This window comes from Dermacentor albipictus, chromosome 1 (genome assembly GCF_038994185.2).
Source record: "Dermacentor albipictus isolate Rhodes 1998 colony chromosome 1, USDA_Dalb.pri_finalv2, whole genome shotgun sequence".
Taxonomy (NCBI): domain Eukaryota; kingdom Metazoa; phylum Arthropoda; class Arachnida; order Ixodida; family Ixodidae; genus Dermacentor; species Dermacentor albipictus.
The window spans coordinates 186385485-186413419 of NC_091821.1; the positions used below are offsets into that span (position 1 = coordinate 186385485).

General features: G+C 47.7%; 1 protein-coding gene across 1 annotated transcript in view; it reads left to right on the plus strand.

Moving 5' to 3' along the window:
- The first annotated feature begins 9052 nt into the window (after nucleotides 1–9052).
- The window catches only part of LOC139054083 (transmembrane protein 64), a 46421-nt gene continuing 27538 nt past the window's right edge, over nucleotides 9053–27935 (plus strand). Inside the window, exon 1 of the mRNA XM_070530607.1 lies at nucleotides 9053–9913. Within this exon, the coding sequence (XP_070386708.1) occupies nucleotides 9311–9913 (603 nt within the window). The 5' untranslated portion in view covers nucleotides 9053–9310. The remainder of the gene's footprint in view (nucleotides 9914–27935) is intronic.

The following is a 27935-nucleotide window of genomic DNA, read 5'->3' on the forward strand; positions in this document are numbered from 1 at the left end:
CATCTCATTCAGGCGGGTGTCCTACCTGCCTAAAGTCAGCTTTGCTGAAGTGGCGTGCCATGGGGCAGCGCCACAACGGCCCCCGGCGCCTGTCCGGCCCAGAAAGAGTGAGCCGGCAGTGACGCCATCTGTTACCTTGGCGGCTGCAGCCAGCGCTGCACTGGCGTCCCAGAAGAAGGTTCCATCGACCTCCGGGCTGGTGGCCTCAAGTGTATCGTCCATTGAGACGAAGCCCTCTCGTCAAACACAGCGCTCGCAAGAGCGCTTGTCCAGCGCTTCGCAAGAAGCGATGGACGTAACATCGATCGTGACGGCGCATCCAGCGCCTAAGGAGCGGCGCAGTTCTATCGAACGCTCCAGAAAAGACAAACTTCGTGTCATGGCGCCTGGAAAAGGCCCCGTGAACTAAATTTTGTTTCTCCAACAGACAGCATTAACGCTTCTCCTATAATACAAACACAGATACTACAATGGAACGTTAGAAGACCTTGACGATATCAGAGAACTCCTCCATAACTACAATCCAAAGGTGCTGTGTGTTCAAAAGACGCACTTGAAGCCTACAGATACAACCTTTCTCCGACAATACACTATTTTGCGGAAAGGTCGTGACGATGATAATGCCTCGTTAGGTGGTGTAGCCATCATAGTTGAGTGTAGCATGTCGCTTATTTCAACTTCGGACGCATCTTGAGGAAGTCGCCGCCCAAGCACTCACATTTAACATGTTAGTTACAATCTTCTTGTTGTACTTGCCACCTAATAAACAGCTCAAGAAAACATATTTGTATTGCCTAGTGGATCAGCTTCTTGAACCCTACATGTTTCAAAACCCACGACAGTCTCCGAGGAGACGCCCGGTGCGACACTAGAGGGCGAATCGACGAAAATTTTCTTGTAAGCTCTGGTGAATGCCTTTTTAATAAGAAATAACCCACACATTTTAACTTCACACATAACTCGATCTGGCCATTGGGTCAGCTTCATTAATTCCTGACCTGAAATGGGAGGCAATAAAAAATCCACTAGGGAGTGACCATTTTCCTATATTACTCAAGCTAGTAGAGCAACATGACCGTTCACCACATGTGCCTCGATGGAAACTAGAAATGGCTGATTGGAAGCAGTTTAATGAATCAACTTATTTAACACAAGATTTTATCAATAATTTTATTAAAGATGACGCGCAGTACAATATTTTACAGCTTTTATTATCGGCGCAGCAGAAAAATGCATCTCTCAAACAAATGGTCGTTCATGTAAGCGACGCGTTCCATGGTGGAATGACGATTGCAGACAGGCAGGGAAGAAACAAGAAAAGGCATGAAATACACTGCGTTGAACACCAACTGCAGAAAGTCTCTTAGGATTTAAGCACATGAAATCGCAGGTAAGGCTGACAAGGCGACAGGCAAGGAAAACCACCTGGGATAGATTTCTCTCAAGCATAAACTCCTACACACAATAAACAAAAGTTTGGAATGCGCTTAGGAGGCTTAACCGGCAGCATACTCAGCCATTACCCTTGGCCGATGATCAAGGGAATACCTTGGAAGAGCAGGCAGACGCATTTGCGGAGCGCTTCGAGGGCCGTCTCTAGCTCGAATAATTATTCTAGACCGTCCTTTAAGTATAAATAGCCGAACGTAAGGCACTAGATCGGAAACGCAGACCGAATGAATCCTACAACCGTCCTTTCAGCGTTGCCGAGCTGAAAGCTTCTCCAAACGCATGTCAGAGCTCTGCACCCAGAGCTGACAGAATTGTATATGACATGATCAAAAACTTGCACAAAGATACACAAATAACACTTCTTGCACTTTTAACACCACTTGGGCTTCTGGATACCTGCCATGGAGAGAGCTCTCGTCCGATAGCGCTTTCAAGTTGTCTTTGCAAGCTATTTGAGAAAATGATAAATCGCCGTTTGTTACATTTCCTCGTATCTAACAAAAATGCTTATCAGTGCGGCTTCAGGGAAGGTCGCTCCACAACCGACCATCTAGTAAGCATAGAGTCACACATCCGTAATGCCTTCATTCACAAGCAGTATTTCTTGTCCATATTTCTCGATATGGAAAAGGCGTACGACACGACGTGGCGCTAGAGGATATCGCGAAAATGGGCATTCGCGGAAGCATGCTTAACGTTATAGCAAGTGTTTGCCAAACCGCGTATTCCGTGTCAGAATTGGAAAGGCTCTCTCTAGGCCATTTCTCCAAGAAACGGTAGTGCCACAGGGTGGCGTACTAAGCTGTACTCTTTTTATCGTAAAAATGAATTCTTTACGTTCATCAATTCCGCGTGCCATGTTTTACGTTCCGCGTGCCGGTATACGTTAATGATGTGCAAAAAAGTTTCAAATCGTGTAATCTCGCAATTTGTGAGCGACAGGTTCAGGTTGCCCTGAACAGGGTGTCCAAATAGACAAATGACAATGGGTTCCAGTTAAATCCGCATAAAAGCTCCTGCGTCCTTTTTACAAGGAGGAGAGGCCTGGTCCCAGATGTCGATAGTGAACTCGATGAACAACGCATGCCTCTACACACAGAGCAGAAATTTTTGGGTGTCATACGTGACTCCAAACTATCCTTCACAGCCCACATTAAATATATTAAGAGTAAATGCTAAAACACAATGATTCCTCTTAAAGTTGTGTCGCATACAACATGGGGTAGCGATAGGAAGTGTCTCATAAACCTGTGCAAAAGCCTCTCCCGTTTGGATTATGGCGCTGTAGTGTACCAGTCTGCCGCATCCAGCGTGCTAAAGATACTGGATGCCGTTCATCATTTAGGCATCCGCCTGTCCACAGGCGCCTTCAGGACGAGCCCTGCACGAAGTCTGTACGTGGAATCTAATGAGTGGTCACTTAACCTGCAAAGGTCACACTATGGTTTTACATATTTCCTCAAAGTGCTTTCGAATCCTGAGCACATCCTTGTTACGCAACTGTAAATGACCTGACGTGCGTTACACTGTTTCATAATCGCCCAACATTCAAAGAACCCTTCTCGCTGCGTGTTAGGAGGCCTAGTGAAGAAATGGGTGTTTCGCTTCTAGAACACAGTCTAAAGACCCCAGCAAGGCCACTACCGCCATGGCACTGGTCAATGTCCATGTCCAGTTAATTTGTCAACAAAACGTCGTTTCATGCACTGAAGCACACAGGTAACTGGAACGCCAATGCATTTCTCCGCAAAGTTCGGGAATTAATATCTCGAAAGTGGTGTCGTCCTGAGCATTCGCGCCAAGTGGATCCGCCTTGCGAAGTCCACTGCTACAATTTGTAAATTTCAATATGGGTCATAAGATAATTCGCTAAAAGTTAATTAGTGAATTCTGGTTAATTAACCGATTTTGCATTTCAATTTTTTGGGCAAGTAGTGTCCGCCGCTTCGGGTGGACCGGCTCTTGAACTAGAATTGAGCATCTGCCACAGGAAACCTTTAAAAAATGTTGAAAGTGTTCACTGAAACACCCTTATATATATATAAATATATATATATATATATATATATATATATATATATATATATATATATATATATATATATATATATATATATGTGTGTGTGTGTGTGTGTGTGTGTGTGTGTGTGTGTGTGTACATGCATGTTCTGCCACTGCCCCAAATCTACCCAGTTAAGACTTTGCAAATGCTTTACTACAGCCGGAGAAATGCCTTCTCTGTACCCGAGCTTTTTAAGATGCTTCGCTATATCCGAGCTTAATGCTTCTATAATCTCCGTTATATCCGAGGCCGTGTTCCTGAATATTGCAGCCGTCGTCTGGCTGCGCGTCCCGACGGCCTGGATTGGGCTGCGTTGCTGGCTGTGTTTTTTTTATTATTATTATTGACATTTAAGACCAACTTTGCTGCTTCATGAACTCCGCTGTCTGCTTTCACCGCCGCCGCACGAGAGCCGTTTCGTGAACGTTTGTGGTCGTGGCCCCTACGAGCCACTTCATCTGATTTCTCATTGCTTGATATGCCGCAGTGTGATGGAATCCACTGAAAGGATAGGCGATCAGGTGACTCCAGCTTTACATGCCAAGTGGTTTAAGTATATGTATAATATCGCTATAATGCCCAGGTGCCAGTGCGAGTTTTCAAGTCTTTCTCATGCAGAATTTGCAAGGCTGCCTTCAAGTCCGTAAAGATGGTTCAATATGTGGCGGAAGATGCCATAACAGGTAGTTCGTGACCGCTTCTATTGGTCGCACGAAGCTCGGCTAATGTCGATCACCCTGTTCTTTCAAAGCGATAGGGAAACGTTTTTTCTTGTGGAGAGCGCACACCGAAGGAAGAGCTTTCTGGCACTGATGAGCATCCACCAGTGAAGATACGTGTCGTTTTCGAGTATTCCGAGCTGATATAAACCAGTGCTCTCTGTAGAATAGCTGCTCGGGGCACAGCCTTTTCAGAAAGATATTTCCCCGCAGAGTAGCGCGTAAGAGAATATACGCTTGCTATTCACTGGGAAGCCACCGTCAAATGAGAAGAGATGACATCGTCTATGGAGGGCAGTGTGGTGGCATTATTTGCCGTGCTTTTGTGATGATTGAAAGCTGAATGTTGCCAATGGCGTGACGAAACCGCGTTTGTTTCTTTTTTTCTTTTTTTGATGCGACTTAGCACTCGGAAGGGAAAACTTTAATCCACGTGACCGTCGCACGAAGCTACAAGGGAAACCCATAATCTTCGTGCTACAGTCGGCTAAATGACAATTTTCCCTTTCGTGAACCTTCCCGCGCCTTGCAGACTTCTGCAGAATTGATTTGTCAGACTCGGCAACAAGTGATTATTCACTTGAAGTACGTGCCTAAGGTGAATACGGGCCGTTTCTCGAATTCATAAAAGCTTGAGAGGATACACTTAGCTTCGGCTACATTTCTCAAACAAGACGAGCTTTCGGGAACTCCGAAGCAGACGGCGATGATTTATTACGCACCGCGTCGAGGTTTTTCTTGTTCGTAGGGAATGCCGTTGCAGGACTCGAAGCTATTGTAAAGCACAGCAAATGCCGTCGACGTAGGTATTGCGGAGCTGTACCATGGAGCGGCAGTCGCTGCTGATCGTTGTCCATCAGCTCACCATCATACGAATAGTATTCAATGCATTGAAAGTGTCCATCCCTCAGCGCATGCGCCGCAGTAGAGTTCTGTCAGTGCGCCTGAAACAATCCGCAGGCGCAAATACTTGTGCAGAACCTTGCCGTTTCTTAGTGCCTCTCAAACGTTTCTTCCGTAGCTAAGTACTCCAAAACAATTGCTCGGCGATTTCCTATGCGAAATCAGATGCATACACCTGGTAAAGCACAAGGCTCACGACGAGGGCTCTGTGCGGTTTGACCATAGGTGTTACATGCTTTCAGCAATGCGCTGGTCACTGCATTCTGATTTCCATCAGTCTTCGTCGTGTTTCGGTATGCATTGCTTTATTCCTCACTATTGTAACCCATTTGGAAATCTGTTGCCTATAACATGGATGCAAACGCAAGAAATGATGCTCTCGCTTTCCCATTCTTCAGCTCAAATCCTAGCATTCTGAATGAATAAACGTCTTTATGAGGAAGATAAAGCGGATATCCACGGTAAAACTTGTTCGGGAGTCTATGTAACCATCACCGACTTGGCTATAGTGATGCGGGGGGTCTCTATACAAGCTGCTATTTTCTTTCTTAAGAAAGCTTTTCCTTTCAACGCATGTCTAACACTACGTACGGTTATATCGCCTTCATCCTGAGCTTTTCTCTGCACTCGCTCGTTTGTGTTGCTTATCATTCAAACGAACCTCGCGCATTACAGCAAGAGGAAAGAACAATGAGCGACCGAGCGCCTATTTTGAGGCTTCGCCGCGATGCCTATACCATATGCAGAAAAACCCGCTTTACGTCATTGAGCGAGTTTTATTATTATTGTTTTTTAATTAAAGTCATAGCGCTGGATTGACACGGACAAGAAAGACGACAGGACGTGCGCTGTTATCGAGATGGACATGTCTCCGTAGATTGTGATGATTGCGGGTGTAAACCACTGTTTAAGGATTGTGTAGTCGTGTATAGAAATACACATAAAGATACGAGGGAGATTGTAGAAGCAAGCTTGATTGCAAAAGGTGGTGCAAACTGCGTCAGTGCTCCATCGATTACTCTGAGCAGAAAGGAAACGGCCTATCTGGAAAAATGGTGGGTTGCGCGTGCGGTGATTTCCACTCGTTTGAGTCGGTATAAGTACGTGCTTTTCTGAAATAGCGCACGTCCAGCATTATGATCCAGCACTACGAAATCCAGCACTATGATTTCAACTGATGCAACGAACCAACTAGTTCAAAAATCTGCACTCCTGGATTTTTTTTTTTTTTCGCCTAACTGTTGGCCGCGAGATCGATGTAGGCTTCGTAGCAGAGTCAAAGAATCAGTGAAAATTGGCGTACCGCCGGCACGCATGGAAATGTATAAGGCCAGCGCTTTTCTGCGAGCGGCTTTGGGTTGATTTTCGGGTAATGAAACACGTTGATTGCAGTTAATTGGTATAGTACGTACTACATGTATACTGTTCTGGAATTACCTGTCTTTTGCACGAAAATCCCAGAACGTTTAATAGTACGGCTGACAACCATGGCAAAAGGCCACCGCTGAGAACATGGTCTCTCATTCAGCAATTTCGTGGTGCTTTTTGTGCGGTCTTCTGCGTGCACCGTGCACCACTGTGCGTACAAAAGAACGCCGAAGGCCCACAATGGAGTTTGTGTCCTCCAACGCTTGAGTGCCGGGATCTAAAACTCTCTAACGTTGGTGTTGAGTCACTTAAATAACGCTGCGTTTTCTGCTAATCTTTCACTAAAATTAAAACACAGTATTTGACCAGAGCGAAGTTAAAGTAAAAGGTATATGTGCATTCTACTTGACTGTGTGTGCAGTGATACTTCTTTTTAATCGCAGGCGAAATGTAGAACACTGTCGCTGGTTTACGACAGGCAACCAACGTCACTCTGAGCGACGACGTCTCGCCGGGTTGTTTTCCATTGGCAAGCAGTTATTTCTTTCTCAGTAACAGCAAGAAACCCAACTTTAACGCAAACCTGTTTTTGCACGATTATGCGCACAATAGTTATACGAAAAAATATATTTGTTTTAAGTTAATTAGGTTGTCTTAATTATTATTATTATTATTATTATTATTATTATTATTATTATTATTATTATTATTATTATTATTATTATTATTATTATTATTCAGGGTGTATGATTAATTCCCTTTTACGCCAGCCTCATCGTTTTCTGTTTCCCTATTTGCTTCTCTATCTTGCATTGTTTTTGCTACCACAAATGTCTGTACATATTGTCTTGCGTGTTACTCTTTAAGTGCACCAGCACAAAGGCTAACGTTTGGTTGATTGATTGATTGATTGATTGATAATCTAATAATATAGCCGCGATGTTCTGCAAAACTAGCTGTCACACATAACAGCGAAAGAAAATTAATAGCCGCCAGCAGCAATTCGGTGTTACGACGTTCCGCATAAAAATATGTTGCTCATGTAATCTTTCTTGCCTCCAAAGAACCGGCAAGACTAGTGAAGTATATGAATGGCCGCGATATCGTAATCATGACGCCATCAACGTATCTTATCTACGTAAAGTTATTAGGCCAGCCCCCCCACCCCCCACCCCGTTTTTTTTTTCACGGTGGATTAATGTGCACAGATACCACGATTTATTAGCAGGACAAAACACATTCTCCATACAGGCACAAGGACCCCGTATATGTCCAGTTCAGCATATACAGATGCTTCCGGCATAACTGATCTCGTGTATAACCGCCAAGTTATGGCAAGTGCCGCACGCTTAAGAACATTGAGTGCTGGAGTTTTTCTTTCTGTTTTTTGTTTTCCCGATGACCAGTCTTTTCGCAGCCTGATTAGAGTTTTGTTGAATCCTAAGAACTACCGAATAAGCTACATACAAAAAAAAATTAAGTTCTCGTGTTTGCCAAAATCATGATCTACTTATGAGGCACGCTGTAGTTGGGGGCTCCGGATTAATTTTGACCACCGGGCGTTCTCTAACGTGCACCCAATGCATATTACAAAGTCGTTTTGAATTTCGCTCCCATGGGAATAAAGCCGCCGCGGCTGGGAATGAAACCGCGACCTCGAGCTCAGCAGGCCAACGTTATACCCACTGGGCCACTGCTGCGGTTTGGTCAACATATCGAGACAAGGAGTCGTTAAAAGCGCTGCCATGCATACGTCTCTCAATGTCAGCTATCCGCGTTTAAAACGACATCCATCGAGCGCCTCCAGTGATATTCTTGAAGCGCTGAGCGGCAATACAACGATAATTGTTGTAGCCATATGAGGGTGCGACGATCACACAGGACACTCTCAATGAGGGCACTCACTGACCTTATTACAGCGCAAAGAGGACAGCGCGAACCAAATGATTATGCGTCAGAAAATGCAGAATTGCTAATATACTGCAACCACTGAATACGCACGCAACTTGGACGATGTGCACGCTGTAAACGCACTTGCACGCGCTAGTGGCTCAAGAATTATTAAGAATTATGGCCTTATAGGTTCAAATCATTATGGTATTGACAGCTATTTAATGCTGGAACGCGTAGAGCAGACGCTAATGGTCAGCAATACTAAACTATATTTCATTTAATGAAATCCTGAATGCACTTCATAACAGTCCGCATCCCGACATTTTTGGTTTGAGGAGCTTCCGGGGTCTAAAACATGTAGTGCATCCGACATTTCCGTAGGCACTGAGAGACTGAAACGCCAACCTAGGTGTTCTGCGGCCAAGCACCATCGCAGAGCTGAGCTATCGTTCAGTACCGCACAGTCCGCGCGCAGCGCCACATGTATCGTTATGGGAAACCTCTAGCATTGCCTCCGAGATTACTAACCTCGTCGGAGAGCGTATCCTAGAGGAGAATCGTGCGTGCCGCTGTAGTGCCGCCTGCTCGAATGTCTTCTGCCTGCCAAGGGGTGGCGCCACGATCGTAAAGCGCCAGTGAGAAAGAAGGGGATGGGTCGGGCAGATGCAGGCGGCGAGTAACGGGAAAGGAGAAGTAGCGGTTGCAGGGAGGCCGAGCAGCCGTGCGGTGCTTGTTTTGTTGTCGCATCGTTGCGAGTCGGGTCGCTGTCTCTTCGTCCCCTGTCACTTTTGCAACACGGCATGCGATAGCGCTCGCGCCGGAGAGCCTCGCTGTGCCAGCTGCAAGCGGGGAGGCTGCTCGTGCGAGCCGGACAAGCATCACGCAGCGGCCCTCACATGGGACAGGCGAGCCGATGGTTTCCTCCGCGCACGGTCGTCTGCTATCGCTCCGTGGCTGGGCCCCGGACGGAGAGGACGATGTCCCGCCCTGCACCGTCGTCGCTGTCGAGCATCGGCCGCCACCTCCGGCCGGAGAGAAGTCGGCGCTTGCCGCCGTCTTCGGGTGCGATCGGAACTGGCTGCTTAAGGCACTGACCACGATTGCCGTGCTCGGGGGTCTCGTTCTCACCCTGGTATGGGGCAAGCTGTACGTTCGCGAATGCCTCGTCTGGCTGGACAGCCAAGACAGCGAGACGGTGTGCCTCGTCTTCGTGCTCATGTACACCTTGGTGGCCTTTCCGCTTACCTGGGGCTACATCCTGCTCAATTTCGCTTGCGGCTACCACTTCGGTCTCGTCCTCGGAGTCGCGGTCACAGCCGCGGCCGCGTCCGTCGGCATCTCGGTAGCACACACGGTCATGAAGCGCTTCTTCCTGGGCTTCATCATGGCCCGGCTGCTGTCCAGCGAAGTAGTCCGCTCCACCTTGGCGTTGCTTGACACTGGCCACGCCTTCAAGGTGGTCATCATCTCCAGGCTCACGCCCATCCCTTTCGGCCTGCAGAACGCTATGTTCGCGGTGAGTGCCTCTGCATGTGTCCCTCTCGATCCCGCATCCTGGGAGCGAGTACGCGCGCAACCAACGCGGAAGCTGACCGAGTTGCGCGCAAAGCTCGCACCTTGCTGCAGGCATACTGCGCACCAATGGGGCCGTCGACCGCGCCAGCAGTATGCCTGCACTGGATGCACCTTTGCAGGTCTTCCCGCCCTTGATAACTCTTGGTGTCTGAAGGGTTTTGTTTGCCTCAAGAAAACTCGGAGTATGTGAGAAATGTGCAAGCTGCGGACAGATTGCAAAGCGTAGTGTTTCGTGCACTGGCGGGAACAGTTAGTTTATGTCTGCATAGATTGTTTTCAAAAAATAGAGGATTAGGGGAGTCTATCATGCATGTTGCAGAGATATATAATCTAGTCAATGTATACAAAAAAAAAAAGAGAGAGAAGAACGGAATGCGTTGGTTTGGTGTTTTTTTGAAGTTAATGCTTCCGATCAGTCCGCAGTGCAAATTATCGAGACTTGACATTTGGTCGGATGGAGGCCAGATCGTATATTTCCAAGCTGTGCAGAATGTGCGTAGTCACGCGAGTACTCTTCTTCAACATCATGACCGTCATTCACTCTTCGCGAATAATTCGCTATCGTGAGCAACGGTCGTGCTTTGGCGGGCACCGTGCATTCAGCGCAAATCTCTGCCCGTGAAATCCATGCTTTATGCGTCCCTTTCGCATGGGTCTTATTCAAAGGCGTAAGGGACCGCACTTCGCAAAGCAACCAAGAAAAAGCTCTGAGGCTACCAAGTGACGGCGGTACATGAGCGAGACAGTAAGCGCGCAACTTTGAATACGGTGTGAATGAGTGTAGAGCCCTCCGAAAAGTGACATTTTTCAATATACTTTCAACGTGCAATCCATTCTCGTCATTTAAATGGCTGTCGCACTGACCGCCAGGCAAGGAACCCGAAATATCATGGGCTACATTTCGGGCCGTGCAACATTAACAAACATTCCATACCTTTGACGTGCTGTCGAAGCATTCATCACCAGAGTGTATATTATGAACTAAAACTATTGAAGAACCGAGCATAGCAGTTACTCCCTATAAGCGTTATAGTCTAGAAGCGTACGGTGAGGGGCTAGTTGGTATGACATTATGGGAACAAAGAAAAACTGCGCAAAAAAAAGGACAAGACAGACAGTGGTTCTTTCTCTGTCTTGTCCTTTTTTGCGCAGTTTTTCTTTGTTCCCATAAGCGTTATAGGTCGTAGCAGTCGACACAGACTCACCAATGAGTACTTATAAGGGAGCTACAGTAGCCGCTGCTGAGTACTTCTCGTTAACGAAAGTGAACCATAAGCGTATAGTTCAATAAGATTTGTCGATGGGCCAGGTGGTTAGGTCACGGTCTAATAAACGCATATCGGCGAAAATTTAAGGCAAGACGTATAGGGCCAGGACGGGAGGGAGCCCGTTCTCCCTTCCGTGCGTACTCCTTTACAATATATATATGTGTGTGTGTGTGTGTGTGTGTGTGTGTGTGTGTGTGTGTGTGTGTGTGTGTGTGTGTGTGTGTGTGTGTGTGTGTGTGTGTGTGTGTGTGTGTGTGTGTGTGTGTGTGTGTGTGTGTGTGTGTGTGTGTGTGTGTGTGTGTGTGTGTGTGTGTGCATTTCTGTCATAAGAAGCCAACAAAGTCACCAAGGACAACATAGGGGAAATTACTTGTAGTTATAGAAATTATAAATTAATGGAAATGAAAGTGAATAACAACTGGCCGCATGTGGGATACCGACCCACGTATTCGCATTACGCGGGCGATGTTCTTACCAATTGAGATACCACGGCGCCGTTTTCTCATCCACTTTCTGCCGCTACTACTACTACAACAACAACTAATACTGTAACTAACCCTGGGAGTATTAGCCGGCGCCATCACTCACAAGCCTTGGCGGTGGATGTGGAACATCCTTTCTGCCGCAGGCGTCACGTGTACGTGAACTTTTTTGGGCAACTGGTCAATAAACCCACGCGTGCTACCTGAAGGCATCAGTGTTGCCGGATTCGAGACCCTCGTTATGTAACGAACGTGAAGAAAGGGGGTTAACCGAGGGGCCCAATTTTTAGTAATGATATCATAAGCAGCCAACAAACAAATGCATCAAGGACAGGATGGGGAATTTACTTGTACTTAATAATTGAATTACAGAAATGATAAATTAGGAGAAATGAGAGTGGACAATATATATATACAAGTTGTGTTGTATGTGAAATTTAGAAGATGGTTGAACTGCACCGCCTGTGGTGGCCTGAATTCGCACCTGCAAGGTCAGTTTTAGACAGGGAGCAGCCACCACGCGGTAGAACTATTACTGCAAAGCACGTGACGGGTACAGATCGTGACTCGCACAGCGCCAGAGGCCGTGTGTATGTAGTGCACACTGCACACACCGCCACATCGAGGGTGGAACGCCATGCGGCTGCGGTGCGTGCTGCACGCCGCAGCGACCGGGGCTCCATCAAGAAGGCGGCCGCGGCATTTTTTCCGCGGACCATTTCCACGCACGCCGGTCGCAAAAAGAAAAAAAAAAAAAAAACCGCGACGCCGGTCGAGCTATACAGACGAAGTTAATGGGGCGCGTATCTTCTACGTTGTGTGCCACGCACACGGTCGGCGCGTCTTTTCCCAGGTATACGCACGTGCGTGAGAACGAAACTGTGTAACCGCACGCGACGATACTGACGATGATTACTGTAGTGATGGGGATAATTAGCGGGCATCATTTTAAAAAAAAATACAGAGGATTCGAGACGAACGCACTCCTATCGAGCGGCGCTTCTAAGTTGTTTTTGTACATAGTTTATGCCATTCACTGCATACTCAAAAAGTGTTGCCTCTGTCGCTGTTGGCGTTGCGTGCAACTCGAACTGCCGCTCGCGCCACCTTTAGCCGAGGAGCCACGGCCATCTGTCACCAGCCGCGGCTGCTTAGTGCCTATCGCGCTGCACTGCTGAGCGTCATGTCGCGGGTGCGATCCCGTAGCGCCATGCCCTTCCGACGGGAACGGATGTGCGAAAAAAGTTCGTCCTTCCGTGCGTTGTGTGGGCGTTACATAAACAGCCCCGGATGACCGAAATTAGTCCGCGGTTGCCAACGTACTGTACGGCGCGCCTCACAATCAGATCGTGGTTTTGTAACCCGAAAACAATTTAACTTGTTGTGCTGTGCAGTGATTACAAAAAAAAAAAAAAACTCTACTTGTCGAGCTTCGCAGCAAGCGGCGGGCATCAGAATTTGCGCGGTAATCATCGTTACGATTATGAATTAACAAAAAATGTATAGTTTTCCTAATTAATAACTTTCGGGGTAATGTTGTAATTGCAGTAGTTGAAGTCAACAGGCGCTGAATGCACTAAACTGCGTGCATGGCATTGCTATTCCAGTTAACATGCTTCCGCACTGTGGAGAATTTAAGTAAGCAAGACTGTTAATTAGAACAGCAGCAGCAACTGGAAGACGGCAAATTTCGAGCCCGCGTATAGCAAAGCCTGTAGCATTTCTTCGTTGTCGCCATTTATTCGCGCTTCTATATAGCCTCGTATATAATAACCCTGTAGCAGCATCGGTTACACATGGTGGAACTTTATAGCGTGAGTTGTAACTTCAATGCAATAGAATTTGAAGTGGCCAACAACGGGATACACTGCGCATTTTTTCTTATACAGGGTGTCCCAACTATCATGCACCGAGATTTAAAGATATGCAAATGCCACGTAGCTGGTGATGTTGCTTGCCGCCGCTTGGATATACTCGGATTATTTTTTCCATTCCGCCTAATGACATAATTATTCGTAATTAATTAGTCAACTTCTCAAATATGATAGATTAGAAATGTCAATGATAAAATTATAGAGCAACGTGAGAAACTCGCGGCTTTGTGTTGCTCGATATATACGTGTTGCGTAAGTGTTTTTCCGAGCGTTAAAGAATTAAGCCCGCGAATACGCGCAAAATTGCTGCGCAACTGGCCACTCGAGGCACTTTGCGTGTATTAGGAGGCATCTTTCACGCTCTGAATACCGTTGACACGATGCACTTCGTTCGGACACATTGTAGCGCGACGCCAAAGCAAAGCGGCATGTTGATTAATCGAGGCACTTTGCTAAACGAGGCTTACGGAATGGCACATGGCGGAAAAGTTTAGCTTTGCCAGAAAATGGCGTAAAAGTGAAAGAATTAAGGGCGGCGACACCACCTTAGCGCAGCCCCTGGATCATCACAAACTACGGCTACATGCAACTTGAGGGGGAGTCTACTTTATTACGAATGTAATGACGAAGGTAGGCCAAGCGTCGCTGCGGCCGCATGGCTCCTGAAGTGAGAGGAGAACAAAGACCAAGTGATCGGTGTCGTGGCCTCCCGCACACAGAAAAATTATTGAACAAAAGATATTCGAGTCACAATGCAAAATGAAGAAAAGTTCAGCCTGCAGCCTTGTGGACATTTCCTGCAGGAAGACACCAAAATCTGCTAAATCTGTGGCGTTACGTAGCGACGTCATCGACGCCATGGACGTTTTGGGGGCGAAATTCGGAAAGGGAAGCTTGGCCTCCGTTTTATCTGCTAACCAGTCGCCTTCTCTCTCTCTCTCTTCTTCTGGGGGGGGGGGGGGGGGGGTTCGAAAAATAAAGCCTTCACGGCCTGAATTTGACCCCGAGCATGCAACTTTACCCACTCGACGAGAGCACCTTGCTTCCCTTTGCTCGAGCACACTTGCTCCTAGACAGATTTGAACCGGCGTAAAATGGGGAACAACCATCTTAGCGTCAGGTCGCGCCTGTTGGCTGCGCCCATGCAGGTGCCTCGCTCCGTTCCTCCGTCATGCAACCGCGCGTACAGTCGTGCCGGCAACGAAACCGCTGATCAAGGCGTCAGCCGAGCTGCAAGCTGTGCAGCAGGCGGTGTTTGTTGCTCGCGCGGCCCAAGTGTTTCTCTTTCCGCGACCACGTGCAGGCCTCGCGGGAGGTATACGATGATGAGCAGCTGCGCACACGAGTATCGGAAAGCTTAGGTGATGCCTTCAGCAGCCCAGTACGGCCACTATGTATAGATGCCTGTCTACAGCTCCGCCTTCCACCTGGCCTACCACTGCGTCGCTTTACTATCCCGTGTTGCCGATGGCCCGAGGAACGGCAACACGAATATGTGATTTTGAACGAATTACGGGGTTCTACGTGCCAGAACCACGATTTGGTCATGAGGCGCGCCGTAGTGGGGGACTCCGGATTAATTTTGCCCACCGGGGGATCCTTAACGTGCCCCCAATGTGTGGGACAGGGGCGTTTTCGCATTTCCCAATATGTGCTCTTACACGCGCGCACGCATGCAGGCACAGGCACACGCATTTGCGGATTCCCGAGCGTATAGTGAAAAGATGGCGCACGTCTTCTATGGTTTCCCTCGTTTTAGAAATCTGGACAACCGTCAGCTAAATGAGAGGTCATAATTATTTCGCACGTGGTCTCGGCCAACAACCGCGCGAACAATAGCCGCTGCTGTGTTTTTCTACAGTAATACAGGCTGAACCTAACTCGTGGCTCTGGTAGTTCTCCCTTTCCAACCTTTCTTTCCCTCTCCTCCTTTCTTTACCTCAGCGGCAACCAGATGTTTGCTCTGGTCAACATACATGCCTATCCTTTTCTCTCTCTTCATCTCGCCGTATAGCTTTGCTTAGCCGTATTCCACGATGGACTGTTGCTTGCACAGTATAGCGGTCCTTACGAAAAATAGAGGGAAACAGTAACAGTGGCCTCCGAGGTGGCACCGCAGTTGCGTTCTCGGAAGCCACGCCTAAACTTCGCGCTTATTCTGGCTACGCAAATGACCTTGTGACTTGGCAGGCTGATCATATTCGACAAAATATTGCATTCTACGTGCGACAATCGGCAATGATTATACATTTGCGCAGAATCCTGTTACCTTCGTGCGTTTAGAAAAAAAGAATGACCGTTTGGAAGCCAAGGCCAGTAAAGAAGGTAGCTAAAGCGCAATAAATGAAGTCACATGAACGAATATTTCACAGATTCACGTATTTCCCGTCATTTTAGTGGCAGTTGAACGATCGTGGCGCCGGAGTTCCCTCGAGCACTTTAAAAAAATTAAATTATGGGGTTTTACGTGCCAAAAGCACTTTCTGATTATGAGGCACGCCGTATAGTGGAGGACTCCGGAAATTTCGACCACCTGAGGTTCATTAACGGTGCACCTAAATCTAAGTTCGCGAGTGTTTTCGCCTCCATCGAAATACGGCCGCCGTGACCGGGATTGGATCCCGCGACCACGTGCTCAGCAGCCCAACTCCATAGCCACTGAGCAACCACGGCGGGTTCGAGGACTTTCAGTAGGAAACTTTATGGCTCGCACGCGTGAGCACGTGAGTGCGGCACAAGCGCTTGCTTTTTTTTTTTGCGTCTGCTTGCCACAGCAGCCTACGAAAGTTGTTCCACGGTGTTCCGTAACTGAATATGTGCAGCGTTGTGCCAGCTTGCGCCGTTCGCCAGCTAATCAGCCGCAGTCCGATTCCCAGATCTATTCACAAATATTGTAAAAGAAAGCGAGCTCGCATTGTACCGCATCTCGAATATCGTATCGTTCTCCATGGCGGTTGGGACTTGTGCGCTTAGATTTCCGTCTCCGATTGGATTTCGCCCGCTGTCTATAGCGCGCGCGCGCGCTGAAAATTGTCGTTGAGAGATATATAGAGATAATCATTTTTATTCGGAAACCGTGTCATGGTCTTACTGGCTCTCTTATAGACTATACGCGATGGCTATGCCGAAAGGACTGCGGGGCCCGTTCTTGGTGCGCGCATGCGTTTCTCTGCCAACACTGCGCAGGCGCGCTGCGTGACATATACTACAGTGCCGCCCCGCTTACAGTCGCAGTCTCCACCATGCTGCGCAGGTCAGCCACGAACACACGGAGTATTCGCCCGTCATCTATCACTCGCCACTCTGCTGCACCTGTCACCCAACGCCTCTCTTCTCTCCACCGACAGCCACACAAAGTGCCGTGGCAACGGTGTTTACCGCTCGAATGTGTTCGCTTATTCGTTCTCCTCTCTCCGTTTATCCCACAAGAGTGATGTGAAACGAGACGCAAGGTGAAAAACGTGCGTGAGCCCGTATTGACGCGTGCCATCGTCGGGTGCCTACACAGTGTCCCATCACATATATGCATGCCGAATGGGGCGGAGAAGCATGGCATCGTGCGCACATCGCCTGTATAGCGTGTACGCCGGTTCACTTCCTCTTTCTTTTCTTTTCTTTTCTTTTCTTTTCTTTGCTCTGAACCCTCGAGTGTCAACTTCGGGTTGCGTGCGTTGCTGGCGTGCGACCGCCGGTACGTTGCGTGCCAGCGTCGCCTGCACGAATGAAAAATAAGCGGACGCAGCCAGCGCACGCAACTTGGGGGTAGCTCGCGGGTGTTGCTTAACCAAAATGGGCGTGCATAACGCGATAGAAGAGGGCTTCCAGCCAGACCACCGCCTCTGGGCTCAGCACTTACAAAAAGGAGAAACAGCGCACTATAAGCACTACAAGTCTGGGGTTTATAAGCACTACAATGGTCTGGGGTTTTTTTTTTCTTTTTTTTTCCTTCTTCTTCTCTTTTGTTCCATGTTGCAGCCGCGCGTGGGTGCGTCTAGTTGAAGTTTTGGTGAGCTTGCGTTTTAAGGACGGCTATCAAGAAATAACAACAAAGAAAGGAACGTTGCTCTCCAAAATGAGGGCACGCCGCAAACCTAGACGGTTTTAATTTCGCTGCGCAGTGCGACCCAGCCGCAATCATCTGTGCCGGCTGCGTAGCTATATTTACAGTATACGCATACATATAATATATCTTCGCTTATCCGAGATGCCATGCGCAATTTTGGCTTGTGGATGGAATTTAACTCGTGTTTTCTTTTCTTTTTTGTTTCTGCGGTATGAGAAGAGATGCATTCAAGCTGCGCTTCTCCCTCTACCAGCAGCACCGTTGAGCCCACTGTGTATGCAAACATTGCACAAAAACATACGAGAAAGAAAGGCAGTTTAGAAATTGTCTCTGAAAGCACGCCACCCGCTCGTAGATGAGTAAATAGAGAAGAGAAAGGCGCGCGCACACACACACACACACACACACACACACACACACACACACACACACACACACACACACACACACACACACACACACACACACACACACACACACACGTTAGCAAGAAAGTGGTGGCTCGGTAATCAGGGTTGCCAGATTGTGCTATTAATAGCCAAATTGGGCTACTTTTTATGCAGGTTGGCGTCGAAAATTCCGAGTTGGCTACATGGCTATATTTGGGCTATTTTTGTCTTAAGGACTTCCGAGTCTCGAGGACACGTCAACACTGATAAAATTCTGGAAGGCCGGTTTATGAAAACCGAAAGCTCATTGCTGTACAAAGATATGCAGGCAATCTCAAAGGCTATGTTTTAGCAATGTCGGCGCTGGGAGGATGGCGCTAAGTCATGGCTGCCATATTTATACGTCATTCCAGCGTTAAGCTCTCATCTTTTTGGTTTGGTTTCGGCGCCATCTGCTGCCGCTTCACGTGTAGTTCAGCAAGAAAAACGATGGGGCTGACAGCTGTCGAGTACATGTTCCGTGCCGGCTGCTATACAGCAAACTATTACGTGGACTTTACACAACAGCTCAAGTATCCGCACGCATGTCATAGCGAGTCATTGTCGCCCGTGGTCCTTCAATGTTTATCAAGGGTTCTTCGAAGCCTATTGCTTGGTTTTCCCGCAAATCACCGCGTTATTTATTTACCCGGTAAATTTACGAAAAAATCCGCAGGTCGCTTTAAACGAGAGACGCGATGGTTCGAGTCTTTATGTACATGCTAAGCGAAGTGCAGTAGTCTCGACTGTCGATCAAAACGAAATATCTTGCTCTATAGTGTCACCAAGCATCAACAAGCATTAGGAATGCAAAAACACATTGCCGGAAATCCAATGTTCCCCCTGCTGTCTGAACTCACTTTGTGCCTCCATGCGCAGCATTTTTCAAATGCACCAGTCCAACGCTTGTTCAGCCAGGTTTCGTTGACAAAGAATGGTTCGAGAAACCGCATGTATAGGATGAAACACTGCAAGCCCTCCTTCACGTCAAGTTTGGTTTGACCCAGAGTGGGAACTGCTGCAAAGATTTTCAGACAGGTGAACTGTATCTATCGCGTTTCAACTCTGCAGTTCTGTATGGTCCGAGTGGCAGTAGAAGTTAATTCAAATGGGGCTAGATTGTATATTTAATCCATTGCCGTAAATCCCCAGTGTGATAAGTATCAATTGGGACTATACGCAATTTTTTTTTCGTTCTTTGTTTTAGTCAAGCAGCTACGCATTACCTGAAATTTACGATTGTTTCATGGTACTTCTTGAACGTTGCATATTCTTACAATGATAAGCTCTGTATATATATGAAAAACGATGTTCGTCCGCAGTGAAGATGGCGAGGCAATTGCTCACCAAAGGTCGGTGAGTGATTGCCTTGCCAACGTCAGGATGGTAACTCGCCGGTTTTCATACCATACTCGTGCGACAATTTTTTTCCCTTTAAATTTTGCGCGTACGAGTAATTGCGAATATGGCTTACCTTTTATATGCACGTACTTTATCATCATTGTAATTCCTTTTTGTTCGTGTTAAGTCATTGCATTGTACTTTGCTCACGCGTATTTTCCAGGTGTGATGAGAAAAAAAAACTGCGTTCGATATACGTAATAGCTGCTTGTGGTACTGTTACGCCCATGTTTTATTATTTTTGCGCGCATCTGAGGTTTGGCAAAGAGTTCTTGCCAGTTTGTAAAGGTATATATAGTGTTTTACTGACTCCCTAATCTGATCTATAGCGCTTGAATTTTTTAGACAAAGGAGCTTATTTTGTACTTAACTTCACGACAGCCGTGCGCGATCCATATAAATGATTTTGTGTGTTCCCTAGTGGAATTACATTTCTTTTTTTTTTCCAAGTCGCACTGAAATATGGTGCACAGCACCCCCCCCCCCCCCCCCTTCGGAAGTTTGGCAAAAAACGCATTTGTGCCTGCCTTCACAGAAACTTACGCACACGTTTTCATATTGACCGAATCTTACCTGCGAATTCCTCTTTAGATATTGCGCAGCTCAATTAACTCTTTTCGATACTAAAACCACCTGGATTATTGCCGGCGCCGTAATCCAGGTGGCAACTTCAATTCACCTCTTCTGTTATGGGCCAGCAGGTCGTTCCGTTTGTTCCCATTCAAAGGCGAATTGCAGTCACAACCACCGCTTATTCGCACAAGGAAAACGCGAGAAGGTTTCAAGTTTTCTCCCGAGCCCAGTGTGCCTCCAAGCGGCAGCATTTGATTACTCAGCGTCGAGCTGCTTTCGAGTAAATTCAAAAAGAAAGCGAGATAGCGGGAGAGAAACAACATGTTTATTCTATGAATCACGCCTATAGGAAAGGCATCCATATTTTAATGCACTGAGCTCGGACCACCTCTTGGGCACACGATCGTGAACAGCCGAAGCTGATCCTCGAGGTTGGAGCTGGCAATATTTTGCCCGACTCCTACAGAAAAATGCCTCGGGGACAGCGAGGCGTGAACTAAAGTTAACTATAACGTGGCTCAGTAAATGCCGATAAGGTCTTGAGTAAATCGGAAAAGAAATTCTTCGGTTCACTGTAACAATAGGTGGTGTCCAAATCCACGTCTCACTGGCACCTCTCACTATAGAATTCTTTACGTAGATCTTGCAAGGCCAGTGTTGTGCCGGTTGCATGCGGCGGAGGTAATTTTGGGGATGGAAATACGCGGTGAGATTTCGACACCAGCTATACAACAGCTGCAGAACATCATCAAATGTATTTGCTATGTTTTTGGCTACTTTTCGCCCACGAAAAGTTTGGGTCTGGCTATTTTTGGGCTACATTTTAACATCATTTGGCGTTTTTTTTTTGGGGGGGGGGGCATCTAGCAACCCTGGGGCCCGGTTGCGGGAAGGCATCGCCCATTATACGGCAGTTCGTCCGAACCTATTCGGTAAATAAATAATCTCGCGGGTGGCAGCTTCGCGAACAAGCGCGCGTGTGCTGTGGCCACCAGATTCACAAGGCCGTTCTGCCGAGAAGCAGAGATCATTTTTGTGAATCCGCTCCCATAGATTCGTGCGTGTTTTTTCTACGACTGCGTTATATTTCACCCAACTTGCATGCACACAAGCGCTGCCTCGGAACAATACCGGCTTCGTTGAACAATACACGCTGTACGCACATTGGCGCTGCATTCTCGAACATTCGTACACGACCACATTGCCTCCCATGAGGTGACGAAGTCGCGACGCTGCGTTCAAGACATCTTTCGTATGATATGCTAGCAGATATGATATGATATGATATGATATGATATGATATGATATGATATGATATGATATGATATGATATGATATGATGTGTCCGCGGAGAAAGATCGTAGTTCAGAACTTGCCTGTAACGAAGGCGATTCCTACTTTGAACTTGATCCTTATCCTTGCGCATGTTTCCTGAAAACGTACCTGAATGCTGATAAATGGCTGACATAACTGAATCCAACAGTTACGTATCGTAATGCTTGGGCTACGTATACGCCGTATCGTGGGCAGTTCCTACGGCGCACTGAAGTTTCTACTTTCTTTTTTTACCTTGTTTTTCTTTGCAACTTTGTTAACTGTTTCTAACTAAGCCATTAACGCACGTTCAAACAGGCGAAGAGAAACGTAGCGCGAAGCGCGAAGTTCCCTTCGCGTCGACACGCGACTTGAGCGGTGTGCATGGCGTCCTCAGACCGTGGCGGTGTCCTGGTTCTGAAACGAGCCCCACTAAGGTGCTTTGTGCGTGATACAGGCCTCGAAAGACTGCAAACAATTTTTGTGGTGGAACATTTCGCGCATGCGTGTTCCCTAATGTGCTACACATTTTTAAAAATTGTATGTTGCTCCCTTTTGTTCAACCCTCACCATCGCACATGGAGTAGCATGACAAGCATGTCGATATAGTTAACCTCACCAGATACCATCAAAAACTCTCACTCTATCTATCTATCTATCTATCTATCTATCTATCTATCTATCTATCTATCTATCTATCTATCTATCTATCTATCTATCTATCTATCTATCTATCTATCTATCTATCTATCTATCTATCTATCTATCTATCTATCTATCTATCTATCTATCTATCTATCTATCTATCTATCTATCTATCTATCTATCTATCTATCTATCTATCTATCTATCTATCTATCTATCTATCTATCTATCTATCTATCTATCTATCTATCTATCTATCTATCCCTGTGTTTGCCTGTTTGAGTGTGCGCTGATCTAGCGGAAGCGAGTGTCCCTATTTCTTATTAGCGTCAAAGAATTAAATCGCTATAGTTTCGTTCCACTTGATTCTGCATCTTATAATTCTCTTAGTTCAGCACAATTTGCTTGGTGCAAACTCTATTGCTCCCGCCACCTCTCTTATATTTATTATTTTTCTGTCGAGAATGATCGATAATACGTTTCAAGTATTAAGTAGTGTCAACACGCGGTGTTTTGTGCAGCGACGGGTTTGTCACCGACTCGAGCTTCGCGCAATGAGGCAACACACGACAACGCAGAGTGAGGGGACGCAAGTGTCCCTGCGCACCCAACAACACGAACGTTTCCTCGGATTTCGCTCGGACCCCAGCGGCTGCTGCGAACGCAAGCGGAACGCGCGTCCCCTCATCCAAAGCTCTCTACGATAATCTCGCTCCGCGTTGCGTAACGCGGACGGCTGCGGTGGCACTCGAGCGTCGAGCCAACGCAAGCGCAACTGGAGACCTCGCAATGAGACGTTGCACAACGACCAAGCCGCCGAGTGTACCGCATTCGGCAGGGCCGGTGAACCGCCTCGAGGAAATCGTGTTATTGGCGGGAATGTAACTTTTCTTGCGCGCGCGCGCGTGTTGCGCAACTTCGCCCTGGCCGTTCTTGCGCGTACACTGCGCGATCGCTGTCCCCGTTTCCGCCGGATCGCGGAGCCGTGTTGCCTCCTTCCGTGCCAGTTCGTTTCACCTGGCCGTGTTTTTTTGCGCGCACCGCAATGGACGCAGTGGAGCGCGTGGCACGTGTCCAGCTCGCTCTTCCGCCCGGCTGACCCGCTTCCCAATGGCTGCGGGATATGGACGCTATAAAGCTGCCCCCTTACAACCACCCACCCTTAGCGCTCCTGCTTTTTTCCCCCCCCTTTTGTTTTTTCTACCCGCGCCCAGCTTTTACGCGTGCACTCGACGGTGGAGGAAATGCAGTCGCTGCTGCTTTCGCCAGGCGAGTCCGCGTGTTATATATACCCGAGCGCGGGAGTCCTCGCCGCCTTCCAGCGGTGTGATGCACCAGTATGTACCGCCGGGCCGGCTGAATCGGTCGCGGCTACTCGTGGACGATTTTGGCCGTAGCGAATTAAGTGACGCCACTAATGCGGTAGTGATCATACGGCCAACACTAACGCAGTACGCGCTGCTACCAAGAAAAAGAAAGAAGAAATAATGAAATAAAGAAAGGAAACAACAACAAAAAAGAAATGAATGAATAAAATAAAGCAAAAAATACAATAGAAAAGAAAGAAAAGTAAAAAGAAGATAGATAGATAGATAGATAGATAGATATTTGTGCGCAAGCATATATATATATATATATATATATATATATATATATATATATATATATATATATGTGTGTGTGTGTGTGTGTGTGTGTGTGTGTGTGTGTGTGTGGAAAGTGCTGAAGTATGCTGATCACATCGCGCACAAACCCATGGGATTACAGAGAGGATTCTGCACCAGCTGCTTCTAAGACTGGAGCAGGAGCTGCAGGTTGTGTAACGCACCAGTGTATAATAACGGTGAGCGCTGAACCGGCATTCTCACGCTGCGCATTCGGCGCGCCGCCCCGACGAATGCTGCTCGCGCTCTGGCAACGCAGACTGGAAGCCGCAGACCCTGCTGCCGGTTATACCGCATCCGGGATGCGGTATAACAGGCAGCAGGCCACGCGAAATGTAAAGAAAGAACCAGGTGGTGCGATGTCATTACGGTTCGCAAACAAAACTGTTATAACATCGTGCCCCAAATCAAGGAATGATATTTGTGCTTGCAAAGCAACACGTTTATATCAATCTTTTCGAAGCAAAGATATGGCCAAGAAGGTTTTCTTTACAATTCTGGTGTTTTACGTGCAAAAACTACGATATGATTACGAGGCTCGCCGTACTGGGGGACTCCGGATTAAATTTGACCACCTACGTTTCTTTAGCGTGCACCCAATGCATGGCACACGGACGCTTTTTTTGCATCTCGCGTCCAGCGAAATGCGGCCGCCGAGGCCGGGATTTCATCCTACGACCTCGTGCCTCGCAGCGCAACGCCAAAGCCACCACTACGGCAGATCGAGAATGCTGAACCTCTTGTGCAAGCCGTATTTCGATGGGGGCGAAATGCGAAAACGGCCGCATATACCGCACGTGCATTGGGTGCACGTTAAGGAACCCCAGATGGTCAAAATTATATGCGGAGTCCCGCACTATATAGGCGCGCCTCATAATCGTATCTTGGTTTTGGCGCGTAAAACCGCAGAAATTAATTTAACTTCTTGTGCAACGCTTTCCACTTAAAATGCAAACCGTCATTCATTTAACTTGCAGTACACGTGTATGTTCGGTACTGAAGAGAAAAGCGACATAAGCGTGCCAATAGTCTGCGTTTCTTAAGACGACTGCCCATGCTTGGTGCAAAGAGCACAGCTGGACTTCGTTATAAACAAGATTCTGTTTCAGCCTGATATAGACACATAGTACGCGTTCTCTATAGTGTAGCTTCGTTAGGTGCGACCCTCAAGGAACCTGCGGTCAAGTTGCAACACGTGTGGATGCGTTTGTCCATTAGTTTGCACCTTTTGTGACGTCGGCGTCGGGATCGTTCACGTGCGCTGAACACAGACAGCGCGCTACAGCGCTGTCACGTTTGGACGCCATTTGCAACTCAAGAGATCGTCCAGATTTAGTGTCTTCAATTGTTAGAACGGAAACCACACGCACTCTCGCGAACTCACACGCACTGGAACAATTTGGTAGAAGCAGCGCGACTTTCGATAAAATTGGACTGCTTTGGGCGGCCTGTTTCAGCGCCGTGAGAGGTCGAAGCTGCAGGTTTATCGCGGCTTCCTCGGCGAAAACACACGCGCGGTCTGCGCCTCGGTTGAGCGACCGTGCGCTCCGCGTCGGAATTTTTGTCGCAAGCGACACCGCGCTGCTCCAAACACCGCTCGCGTAATGGCGTTGACCGAAGATTTGCCTCTTTTTGCCAAAGTCTCCGGGAGTTCAATACTCCTGTGGAACGAGGGGTCGGCTTCGTCTTTCTCCCTCTCGGAATCCGGTCGCGTAAAGGTCAGTGCGTCGTGTCTTCTTCCGGGGTGTCCTCCGTATGCCGCCCCCCTCCCTTCCCCTCGAGTTCAGAGGGTCGCCGGAGACCGGTTCCCGGCCGATCGGGCCTGGGGCAGCATGTTTCCCAAACAGGCCCGACCTCCAAGGCCGTCGCCGCCCGTCGTTCCAGTAACCTTTAGGCGGCCGCGCTTCTCACTCCGGCGCGGCACACGAAGCGCGCGGCGTCTCCTCCGCCCTCTTTGTCTCGGAGCGTGTTACATTCAAAGGTCAATGCTATGCACATTTTGTTATTGTATTATGAGCTCGGTTATCGCGTATAGTGACCGAGTTGTTGAAGATACGCTTCTTTCTGTGCACGCAATGAAGTGTGTCTGCCATTCGATAGGTATGTACATCAACTTCAGCAGCGGAGGCCTGCATTCGATACTTTGTTAAAGGAGGGTGGGAGTTATCAGGGTAGCGAGGATAACATTGCGGCCAGTATTGGTGGCGCTGCTCTATACATATATGTGGAAAAGTCGGCTCACAGCGCCCGTTCCATTTGGAGGACCGCGCACTCTCTTACACCGTCAAACACAGCCGAGGGGGTGTGGGGACTTCAGTGCGTGGCATTCACACCTTGCGCTGTGTCTGCCTCAGTAAGCGCCACGAGCGCGCTGCAGACTGATCACCTCAGGACAAGCCTCAGCAAAGCGTGGTGACGGAAGCACGAACAGAAAACAGTTTGTGCCGCTTGACGCTTTGCATCCAGAAATAGTACGTTCACCCTTGAATCTGGCATAGGAATCGCGCAACGTTACTTTTTTTTAATTATTGGATTTTACGTGCCGAAACCACTCCTTGATTATGCCGTAGTGGGGGACTCTGGAAATTTGGACCGCATGGGGTTCTTTAACGTGCACCTAAATCTAAGTACGCGGGTGTCTTCGCATTTTGCCGCCATCGAAACGCGGCCGCCGTGGCCGGGATTCGATCCCGCAATCACGTACTCAGCAGCCCAACACCATAGCCAGTAAGCAACCACGGCGGCTCGTAACGTTACTTCAGCTGATCATCCAGTCCTTGTCGTCACTGGCAATCAGCTGTTTTTCTGCGGATACATTCTCTACTGTAACCTGGGGCCGAATTCACAAAGCTTTTCGGTTGGCAAATCTGTTTTCCATTGGCCGGCCACCTTCCCTAATAATATTTCGAACATCGTGATTGGCTGACGCAGTGCTCTTTAGAAAAGCTTGTGCGTGTGTGTGTGTGTGCGTTCTCAGTGTGATACAATTTCTTCGCCGAACAATGTCCGTCTGTCCCGTTAATAAAATATCTTCCCTGCCCACTTTTGAACGCGGAAACTATCGAACTTATTGTAACGTATCCCATATTTAATATTCAGTTACCATGCGCGCAGTACATGTATTTATCAAAATGGGTAGGTATAGTGGCACTGTTGAGGTCCTTCACATTCCGGCGTGTCATTTACGCAGAAATAGTTTGCGTGCAACAGGCGGCATGTGCCGTCTACTTGATCTGGCGACATTCCTCGCACACAAGTTCGTGGTTGATTACAGCTCTTCCATGGGAAACGTGACTTCGCCGATTGCGTCACCACCTTCCCCGTCGCTTTATGCATTCTGACACGAAAGAGACAGTTCTCTCGTATATATATATATATATATATATATATATATATATATATATATATATAAACCGGTCGTTTGTATTTAGCCATGAAGAGGCGACAACCTACCCTTGGCTGTTCTGGCTACAAGCCATTTCAGTTTTGTTTCATGGAAGCTGCCGTTTCGCATATTAAAAGGAATTATGGGGTTTTACGTGCCAAAACCACTTTCTGATCATGAGGCACGCCGTATTGGAGGGCTCCGGAAATTTCAACCACCTGGAGTTCTTTAACGCACACCTAAATCTAAGTACACGAGTGTTTTCGCATTTCATTCCCATCGAAATGCGGCCGCTGTGACGGGGATTCGATCCCGCGACCTCGTGCTCAGCAGCCAAACATCATAGCCACTGAGCAACCACGGCGGATACCGTTTCGCACATCGAAGTGTTAGTGCTGAAAGAGGAAGATACAGTTTGGCGTCCATAAACAAAATGTACGATTGAAGTGCTTCGTTACCATATATGCCCCACTCTAGTTTGTGCACATTGTGCAAAATATCGGCACAATTTTTGTTGCGAGGGCGACAGTCGACGGCGAATTTGCACGTGTCGCGCTCATTTCGATCGCTTCCAGATTGTACATGCTGTATGTTGGGCATGTCGGTACACTAACTTGGATAAAGTAAAGTAAAGTAACTTGGATCAGTAAAGCACTTGACATCATTTATGGCCTCGCTTTTGCGGTACAAATCTTCTTTAAACACCGTCGTACAGCGAGCTGATGCAAAGACTCAATCTGTTTTCGCTCCCTGTTGGCAACTAAACGAACAGATGAACCAGACAGACAACGATGTCAAGTGTTGTGCTGAACCATGTGGACTAGTGCCGGTGTCACACGTACACTTCTGATCGTGATCGGGTCCGA